Here is a 10,789-nt window from a genome sequence, read left to right on the forward strand (position 1 = left end):
TTATTTAGTCTAAATCTGAAAAACAAAATCCCCTAAACCACAAGAGCATTTAACAGTGGATTTTGAGCAGTTGTTTCCAAGATATGCGAGCTGTCAGCACAGAACTTAGACAATGCTTAGATATACAACCTAGGTATTATTTTCTGTGACACAGAAAAGGCACAGTTCTTTTACTACATAGGAGTATCTGCTTTCAAGAATATTTTATACTTAATTATTAAAAAAAGCACCTAATACAGCTTACCAGAGTCATTCATGTGGTATCTAAGGCAGCTGAGGTTAATCTATGTGAGGTTAAAGCATATGTAACACAAAGCATTAAAACTGCTATGGGTAGCTTAACAGTGCTCTTGCATTTTAACAGCTTTGAACGTCTGTGTTGTTAGAAGTTATACCATAGTTGAATTTATTCAAAACTAATTTTTTTTGATATTTCCATATTAAACATGCTTTTGAAATATCAAACATATTTTAATCTAAGTTACTGACATTTACATCTGACCGCAATCCCCGTTCCTAGGTCTTGGCACGGCATCTCGACTTTCATCTCCCAAAAGCAGAGATTCTGGGGTGTGCACGGACTGCGGGAGAAAGGGAGAGGCTTACCCAGCGTGTGGCTGCAGCTGCGGCAGGGCTCAGCCAGGCTGACAGCCGCCTGCTGCAGCTCGGCCCGGGGAGGTGTGGGAGGCGGGTTGGGGTTCTTCCAGCCATTGCATTTACAGGATTCCTCGGCCTGAAATCAAAGCAAAAGGGGTATCGATCAACAAATTGATGATACCGTGTTATTTCAAAAGCCATAAAAAGAAATACAAGCTGCTGGTTTGTTTTTTTTTAGTTACAAGTCACTTTTTTTGGGGGGGTGGGGAAGGGATTGATGTTGAGGGGAGGGGGACTTGGGGTGTTTTGCTGTTGTTTTGCCTGGGTTTGCATTTTTATCGACCACACTACTAGCCTTTCTTTTCTAGAAATAGTCAGAAACAGAATAGTACCCCAAACAGAGACATTAATACAGTTATGGTAAGCAAAATACACACACAAACCCTGACTAATTCCTTTACAGAAAGCCCTCACTCAAATGAAAGAAGTTTTCAAACATTTACTGGTATATCCACATGTCCAGATCCTGCCACTGAGACAGTTTTGACGATTTAAACACAAACAAGTTACCTAACAGGAAACACATTTATCACTGCCTCATCAACTACACCGGCAACAAGGAATCATGCAACTGAAATGAAGCCCATGACAACCCAAGCAAGGGTTAACCAGTGCTGAAATAACCAAACAATAACTGCACTACTGAAGAATGCTGTCTAAGGCAAGGCTTGGCCACGAAGGGGAAAGATGTCAAAGGCACTACCACTGCAACCTGCTGCTTTCCCTGAAAAGTTTGTTTACACTCGCTGAGCGTGAAACACCAGCAATAGACTGCAGCTAAAAGGGAAGACCATGAAGGGAGAGGTTGTGACTTTGCTAATCATGTCTCAAATGACTCAGAAGTTCAGAGCTCTGACTCCAGTTTCTAAAGAGCAGCTTTAGAAGAGGGAATTTCCTCTGCATATCCAAAAGATCTTAGTTATTTTGATGGTAAAGTACTTCTAACATCATTCATACTCCTATTTGAAGGCCTAATTGGAAGGAAAGTTGCTTTTCTACTGTTCAGAGATATCTGTGCACTGGGTTGTAAAAAGATACTCAGGAAATTGCACTGCCACAGACCTCAGTGAGGAAAGTATGCCAAGTGCTGCATAATATTTATGGTTGAAACAATCTTAGTAGGAAAAATTGTGATGTTAATATATCCAGCACTCGTGTCATTTTTCAAAACCGATTCTGCATAGATTTAATGCAATCTATTTCAGGAACCTATTTCATTTTCCTTTTAAGTTTCCAAATCCCATCCTACCTAAGGAAGAAGCACCCAGGAGAAGCAGAAAGGATCACAGCTTGACAGCTCCTAACACTGACAGCTTTGTAGATAGTTGGTAAATTGTTCTTCTAAACTAATTTTAATATTCAGCAACCTGAGCACCAAGAAAACTGCTGCCTGCAGTTCACTGAGCACCACATGATATTTTTACCATCTCTAACACTTAAGCATTTATCCAGCTGGGCTCTTGGCCCTGGGTGCCATGGCTTATGCCTGCACCAAGGGCAGTCTGGCAGGTAACAAGGGCCATGAGTGGCATTTTCAGCAGCCAGAGCCACCAGGATGACTCAGAAATTCACCTGCAAGTGCCCAGCAAAACCACTTCCATATATTTCCCTTGAAATAAAAGACAATCTGCATTGCCTGAACCTCTTGGCTCTCCAAACTCACTATATGTGTGCAGACCACCTGCCATCCCATGTATTTATAATGTTAAATCAGAGAGGTTTCAGAACGAAATGAGGGGAAGATTAAAACAATTTTTTTTAAGTCTCATAAAATGCAATCTGAAAAGACTTGGGTGAAGTTTATGTTCTTTTTCTCTCATGTTTTCTATGAGTAATATGATTGGCAGAGAACTGAAAGCAGTCCAGTGTTATTTTAGAGGAGAAACCATCTCTTACAGTTTCACAGGCATTGAGTCAGTTTTACTTTTGTTTGTCATCCAGCCCTACATGACCTCTTAAAATTTAATGACTAGAGAGATCAGTGATTGAGTGATACCTGTGTACCACAGATTGCCCTGGTGCAAGAACTTTGGACATCTGTGAGATGACTTGAAACACCACTTTCAATTGGCGCCTCAAGCTGGACAAAACTGAGGCCAAATAAACAATACAGATTTGTTTTGTGGGAAAGGCAACATTGCCATGAAAGTTTTTGCATTTAAAACAACGATAGAGAAACTGTTGAAAAACAAAAAAAAAGTCTGAAAATGAGATTATTGCCAAAGAAAATGCAAGATACAACTGTGAAGGAGCTGTCAAACAAAAAATGATTGAATATTATTTTAGAGAAGTAAGATTTGATCCTTCCCATGCAGCTGTCCAGACAAATGTTCAACACTCTAAATTAGTGACATAATACAATGCTTATTATTAATTGTCTTAAATCATACCACAATGAAACATGTCCTCAAACAAGGCACAAGCTTTTTGAGAATTTTTTTCTCTGAGTGGAGGTAGTATTTCACAGAAGCTCACCAAACAATGTTTACTATCAAGGCAAAAGACTATAAACAGCAAGTAACTACACAAACTTTAGTGTCACACAATAATTAGCAGCAAAGCTGCAAACAGATACATGAATTGTGATAACAGCTCAGTTAAACTGCCAAAAATAAATATCAACCCACCCACAGAAGAATAAAAACAGCGTGTTCAACGGCAATTTTTTTCTGCCCTCGTTGGTATTTCCTCGCCAGATCTTTTTGCAGCAGCTGTTAATTTGTATTGTTCAAATTATTTCAGAGACCTTTCTCAAACAACCACTACGGTGGGTTTTTTTGTTAATCTCTCTATAAAGCATGGAATCAGCATAAATGTGCTGTTAACCAAGGGGAAACAGAACCCAAAAAGGTCCTCTTTAAAACTTAGCTTTCAGTGAAGATGTTGACAGTGCAAGTATTTTGCAGTGAATATGCAATGTGCAGTCCTCGATGGCTTAAACTGCTGAGTTCTTTTAAATCTTCCACAGTATTTTGTTTATTCAGTCCTTGCTTTGACTATCTTCAGCTTTTTCCTTTATTGCCTTTTTTTTTTTTAATGTCACTCATCTGCTTTTCATTAGAAAATAAAGTATGACTTCACCTCCTCGAAAACTAAATTTAAGATCAAAACAGTTTTGAGGGGAAGAAGGAAAAAAGCACTTGAACTAGCATATCTAGTCCTTGAAGCCTTTTCTTCTGGGACACTTGCAGAGCTTTGATAAATCCACTGGAGAAAGCTGGGGACTTCTGCCTTACGAAGGGCTGCAGCGTAATGACTGTCATCTTTGTAGGCCCAGGGATCATGAACACTGCACCTTCATTGGTGGTTTTTAATAAAATTGGATGAGTGCAATATAATAAAACACAACAACTACACAACTGTTGCCTGCACTCCCCCTCAAAAAAAAACCCACAAAAACAACAACTATAAAAACAAACAAACGTGCAGCAATTATGTACATTTTGCACTGCAAATGTAATATAACTGAAATATAAATGAAATATAATTTCAATCGTGTTTTGTTGTGTGTGGTTTTTTTTTAACTCCTTCCATATTCAGTTGAGTGTTACACTGTGGGAAATCAAACTGTCCAGTAGCCCTGGGCAGGAAAACTACAAGACTGGGCAAACTAAAGTTACCATTTCCTTTAGAATACTGAATATATTGATAAATATTGAATAAAAATGGAATGTGAAAAAATACAGCATATTTTACACTTGCTAGTATTTTTATTTAGGAAGGAAACACATGAACATTACAACATTGCACATCTCAGCCCCTTTTAAGTGGATTCCAGGTGTCCAAATAATAATGAATAAATGAAGAATGTTACATTAACTTAGGAACTTAAACATTCCTCCCCTTTTCAGACAGTGAAATGAGCCTAAGAACATGGAAACTTCAAGCTAACTTAATTATAAAGTAAAATACTCAACAGTTGTAAAACTGAGTTTCAAATAGCCGTTGTACTGGACTTTTCTTTCCAACTCAAAATCATACAGGTTGCCCTGCTTGGTAACTGAAATGCTAAGCAGACTCAATACATTATACACACACAACATTACATATCTTTTTTATTTCCAGTAAGTATAATTACTCTAGAAAAAATACTCATCCTCCCAACACAAAAGCCATGTAAAATACCCTTTAAGCTTTTTCCTGCAAGCAACAAGCTCAAATGGATGATTTCAAAGAACTCCACACAAATGATAACAAATACATTGATGAATTTAAAATACATTTTTTTCCTTCTCAAGTGTTCAGTACCCAGCAACCAGACAGCTAGACACTGCTTGGAGAGCCACTTTTACATATCAGGAAATTAGCTGACCCATTTATCTTTAACAATACAAAATAATCAGTTCAATGGGCAGCTCTAAGGACATGTTCTTCATTTACTGATCAATCTAATTATTTCACTCCATGTATTTTCCAGTTTCACTTACAGAAGAAAATTAGGCTACCGTATAAAGCCTTTATTAATAATAGGCATCCCGTTTCTACCTTGTAAACTTAATGGTAGACTTCCTATTTAATTTAATGGAAGATGTTTTAATTTGGCCTGTAAGACCCTGTAAAACAGATTCGCCCCACTACAAAAATGATCACAAGAAAGCTTTAGATGTCTCGTATGTCTCCTATGCACTTCTGCAGAAAATAACCTTAGTACCTTTCAAGCTCAGCTTCAAGGAGCTCTGTACAGAGCCCAGAAGTAACACAGTCAAGTCTCATCTTAATCTACCCTGTAAAAATCAGGAAAAAACACTTTCCTCAATAAAAGGTGGTACAAGTTTACCTTATGAACTCTTATGTGTGGGAAAATTCTATAGAGGTCACTCAAGGATGGTAAGTGGGAAGCAGAGCTTCTAGCAAGGGTCAGCAGATGGTCTGGAGCCTGGGACCCAGAGTTTACTCAGATCTGTTGCTCACCTGCTGCAGGTCTTTGGCCATGTCATCTCATCACAACCCTTCTCACTCTGTCTACTTTGCTTATCTAAAGCACAAAGTCTTTCTTAATGGAGGTATTATTACCTGTTATTTGTGCAAATGCCTTAGGCTACTGGGTTCTAATTATATTTATAAACACCTAAGCATTACTGTGAGATGCATACAATGAGAAACAAACAATTTTACAGAAAACTTAGTGTACTAAAATAGTACATATTTCACCTTGTTTATAAGAAAAACTCCCAGGGAGACTGGAGAGAGAGTTGTATTTTCACATACTGTAAAGCAATAGGGAAAAAACCTGCAGAGGAGTTTTCTTTCTACATCTTCATTAAATGTGTGTAAGTCACACAGTGCTGCTTTTATATAAAGTGCTGCAAGCTCGCATGCCTAATGCTAAATTTCACACTGAACAAAACCAAAACGATGTATGCAGCCATTCATACACGCACAGATATTGCAAGTGCCAAATACAAACCCCCTCACAGCACACAGTGCTACTGTGCACCTCCAAAAGTCATGAAAACCATGCCAGCTTCTAATATCTCGTTTAGAATGTCACCCTCCTCCTTCAAACTTGGGCCTTTTAAGAAGGTTTCTTTCTACTCAAAAAAATCTGTCCTGTCACTTCCACCCAGACCTTCTCTCACAGGGGAACAAGTCAAGTGGAGCAGCCCAAAAGCTACAACTCTCCTCTGCAGTTCTTTCATCAAGAAAATGAAGCAAACCCCGCATTTGTCTAGCTTTGGTAACACCTCTCTAAACTTCAGTTTTGTTTTGCTCAGGATACATGCATGCTGGACATATCTTTCCCAGCAGGCTTTGTCCATGTTTCCCATGAAGAAAAGGAGTAGCTTGAAGAAGGATCCCTCTTGAAGAAGGAGGTCCCTCACTTGGAGACCAAGCATCCTGCTCCAGAGAAGTGCTTTTCACTCTCTTCTGCTTGGTATTTCTGCTACCTCCAGTGAGACTCACCCTCTGCATGGTCTCTGACCTCTCCACCTTCATCCCTAGTGAACAGATGCTCCCTGACTCTGTTACTCTCAACTTCTCTGAGGTTAAGTTCCTAATAAATTCTGCGTCCTGAATCTTGCAACGAAATTTATGTGGGAGAAGGTTACTGAAGCTAAGGATGCCATTACATATTTTAGCACTCCAGCTTGTACAAGATCCACATATGGTCACTACTTGAATGACCACAGATGTCCCCCGTGGAGATGGCATAAGCCTTTGCCTTCTCTCACTCTTCTGCATTCACACATAGACAGGTAAATTAAATGGAAGTTGCAACTCAAAGTAAGAAAAAGTTCAAAGTTACACCTGCACTGCTACAGTTTCTGGCAAACCACTAATGTTACAAGCCAAGAAGTGTCATTCTGGAGCACCTGCCAGGTCTTCAGGAAGAAGAGTAAAACCTTCTTCCATCCTGCTCCATCCTTCACCCTTTATCCTACAGAGGAAACTGCGTGATTAGTTTACAAGGAGCTTCCCATCTACCTACTTGTTTCTGTTATGAGACCTGAAAGCAAGGTGCCTGCCACCGAATTACTGAAGAAAAGTCAAATAGCAAAGATAGGCTTTGCATTCTAATCTTAATACAAAACAGTGTTTAGTGCTGGAGCTGCACCTACATCCTGGCACGAAGAAAAAGCCCTGGGGTGCTCCCAGCCATGGGTCCTGTTCCATTCATCACTGGAATGCCAACCAGACGTGCATCTAAGACTTGTCATGGATGAAGACCAGCAAGGACACCCCAGCAGAAGACTGACAGTACAAGTGGTCCCCAATCTGCACCCCAGCACCAGAGTCCTGCGAGAGGAAAAGAGGGGCTGACAGCAGGCCACAGCGTGCCCTCCTCCCATCTGACATGGTATGTTACCCTGACAACAAGGTTCTGTGACAGCACACATGTGAGACCAGTGAGTCCCCAAAAAAGCAAAGGGTTTGGGAGGAGACGAGGCTGCCTGCACTTCTTTATAGCACAGCTACTTCTGTGGGGCAAAGCACCACAGGAGAAGGCTTTTATCCTCAAAAACATCATCTGGAGGAAGAAAAAAAGCACCAATCAAGGAAGAAAAAAAGCAACTCAAGCACACACTCACTTCCCTAGCAGCCCATGAAAAACTTACCTACTCCACAACCAGTTACGTTTGACAGCAAGCCTTGGTAATATTAAAATACAGAGGTGCAAAGGGCACTCAGCACTAGGAAAGCCTCAATTCATGGGACCGAGCCTGCAGTGAGGGCCACAAGGTTCAAGTACACAAACTGCTCTTTAACCTTACTGACACCAGTGTAATCTTGCAATGTCCCATCTATGTGCCAAAGCTGAAGTGCAGGTGCCAGCACATTTGGAAACAGCTAAGAAATTGCAATGTGTGTAATTTGCCCTCCTATGACAGCATTGTGGCATGCCTTCAGCATAGAGTTACAGCTCCTCACACCACCACAGGACTACAGAGCCATACAATGATGTTTTCTCTTGTATGTTAGCCTTTAGTTTGGCCTTTCACTTAACATCTGCCCGCGTTAGAGAACAGAGAAAATAAGATGCACATTTCTCACAAACAGCTATTCTTCAACTCTGAGAGCATTACTAGAGGATTTGACATCAGCACTGCCAATCTCAACATGTCAGCCCTGCTGTGCATCCACGAATTGCCCCGACAGCAGCAGTGCAGCCCCGTGCTCTGAGCACGCTGGTCCTCCCTGCTCCCCGCATGTGCGCACAGGCGACAATGCCCGCGGTCACTGAGCTCCGAAGGTGGGAGAGACAGCTCTCACCTCGCCCTGCAATAAACAGGCGAGTCCTGTTTCTCCCACCAAGAAAATCGCAGGTGGACAGAAAGTGCTTGTGGAGGGAAATCCAGGACAGCTCTCCTGAATGCGAGTGCCGGGCAGACAACGGCGAAGAGAGCCCCGCCAGGGCAGGGTGAGGGTGGCCGGGGGAGCCCCCTCTCCGCCCGGGCACCAACACACCGGGCACCGGTCCGGTGCTACGTGACCGCCGGGGACACAACTTTCCCAAGTGCGGAGGCCGCGCCCCTCGGCTCCTCTGCCAGAGCGGTGCCGATGATGCCAGCCCCGGATCGGGGCAGTGGCTCCTGCGGGGTCAACAGCTCCGCGATGCGGGGCCGGAGCAGCCCCCGCCCGGGGCCGGCCCCCCCGGGTATGTCCCCGCTCCCCGTCGAGGTGTTTACGCGAGGTGTGCTGCGGCAGCCCTGTTAATTAACCCAGCGCTTATCGCCGGCACCGGCAGCTGCCCCGCCCGCCACCGCCTCCCTCGGAAGGACGGACGGACGGACGGACGGACAGACCGGCGGGCGCCGGGGACGGGCAGCAGGGAGGCGGCACTGCCCGCACGGTCCCGTGTCGGGTGCGCGTGTGGTTTGTTTTTGCGACCGCCGGCCGGAAAGCTCCGGTGGGAAAATGATCCGCCGGCATCGCCGGAGCTGCCACTTCCGCGGGTAGCGCCGGGCGGCAGCCGGGCCGCCTCCCGCGCCCGGCACGGCGGGGCACGGCCCTTCCCCGCCGCCTCCCTCCTTCCTCGCCCGTCAATCCCCACCCTCCGTGGGCGGGTGGGCGCCCGTGGCCGCCCGGCCGGGTACCTTGCAGGCGGAGTAGACGCCCAGCTTCTCCAGCTTCTTGGCCCGCGGCGCGGCGCGCAGCTGCGCCTTTTTCCCCGCCGTGCGCGCCGAGCCGGGCCCCCCGGGGCTCTCGGCGGCGCCGCGGACCGGCCCCCCGGCGGTCACCGCCGAGGCGGCCGGGGAGCCCTGCTGCAGCCCGCCCGCCGCCCCGGCCCCGGCGCCGCCAGGCTCCGCCATGCCCGCGGCGCGGCGGCAGCCGCCCGTCCGGCCAGCCGGCGCGGTGCGGGGCGACCGGCCTTAGACCCTCCCCTTCGCCGCCGCCGGCTGCTCCCCGGGGGGGCGGGAGGAGGGACCCGCGCTCCGCGGGCGGCTCCTGCCCCGCCGGCGGCGGTGGCGGGAGGCCGGCGCTCGCCTCCCGCCGCTGCGCACCGCAAGGGCGCGCCCGCCTCCCTGCGCGGGGGCTGCGCGGGGGCTGCGCGGGGCGGGCGGCGCCCCCACGGGAAGGGCGGCGGCGGCGGCGGCACCCGCTGGGTGCGGGAGCCGCTACGGAGCCATCCCGGCCCTCCGGGAGGCTGCGCGCAAAGTTGCCCCAGAAAGAGGCGGCATCGCCCGCGGTGTCGGGCGGTCCCGAGCCCCGGTGAGCCCCGATGTGCTGCTGCCGCAGCCTCCGTGGCTCCTCGGAGTGCCGCTACTTTGTTTGACTTAACCACTGCGTTTCCACATTGTGCACTTTGAGGCCGCCTTTAAAGAGTTCTTTTTTCCTTTTTTTTTTTTTTTTTCCCCCTCCCCTGATGATTTTTAATTCAATACGTAAATATGGGTCCGTTTGAAATACCGGATAATTCAAAAACTCTCTGCTCAGCTCTTCGTGTCGTGGTTCTGAGGCTTGATTTGTTTTTTTAATATTCTTCTTCTTTGTATCCGGAAACAAGTGTTGACAGCAGGTCAGCTTATGCCTTAAAGTGATTGCCTTTTAATTCAAAGGTAAAATTACGCAAATGATCCTGCCATAGAGACTTCATATACGGGAGCCAAGTGCATTGTGTTTGAGGCAGTTCTGCTCCGTTGCACGTATGTAAAAACGTGGTTGAGCTGTGAGAAACCACAAATGGCAATTCTGTAGAACTGCACCGCGGTTTAAAAGGTTGGGATTGAGGCTGGGCGTTTGCGTGGAATCTACGGCTCTTTGATGTGTAAACCTAAAGAAGTAGCATGAGTTTGGAAGGGAATCCCAGCGTAGAGAGAGCTCTCCCAGGCACAGGCCCTTGCCACCTTGAATGGGGCAAGCAAAGATGACTCCAAACTTGAACAAAGTTATCAGTAGCATTTAAAGGGCGGGGGGGGGGCCGGAGGAGAAGGGGGGCTATGGTGTGACAAAACCCTTTCCCTGAGGTCTCGTTCCTTCTTCCTCTTCTCAGCTCCTGGGGATATTTTCCAGCATAGGGTTATACGGCGAGTTTGCACATTCATTAAACAATGAAAGGAAAGCAATGGAAAACAATGGAATGAAGTGTTATAACATTTCATGAAGCGGGGGATGGGGAGTCTGTTGTTTTTCTTTATTTACTTATTTATATTTTTATTGTGCTGAGGTTTTAAAATCGGCAGTGTTGTTG

General features: G+C 45.8%; 1 protein-coding gene across 4 annotated transcripts in view; it reads right to left on the reverse strand.

Moving 5' to 3' along the window:
• The window catches only part of KAT2B (lysine acetyltransferase 2B), a 38,683-nt gene extending 29,258 nt beyond the window's left edge, over nucleotides 1-9,425 (reverse strand). For all 4 annotated transcript variants that reach the window (XR_007628719.1, XM_050313203.1, XM_050313195.1 and 1 more), the window contains exons 1-2: nucleotides 9,195-9,425; nucleotides 607-733 (exon numbers count right to left, since the gene is read on the reverse strand). Coding sequence is in view for 3 of the 4 variants with exons in the window: in XM_050313203.1 (XP_050169160.1) it covers nucleotides 607-733; nucleotides 9,195-9,410 (343 nt within the window). In the remaining variant the exon portion in view is untranslated. The remainder of the gene's footprint in view (nucleotides 1-606; nucleotides 734-9,194) is intronic.
• Between the last annotated feature and the right edge of the window lie 1,364 nt (nucleotides 9,426-10,789).

Source organism: Myiozetetes cayanensis, unplaced genomic scaffold, assembly GCF_022539395.1.
Source record: "Myiozetetes cayanensis isolate MyiCay16 unplaced genomic scaffold, myiCay2020 scf1, whole genome shotgun sequence".
NCBI classification, from domain to species: domain Eukaryota; kingdom Metazoa; phylum Chordata; class Aves; order Passeriformes; family Tyrannidae; genus Myiozetetes; species Myiozetetes cayanensis.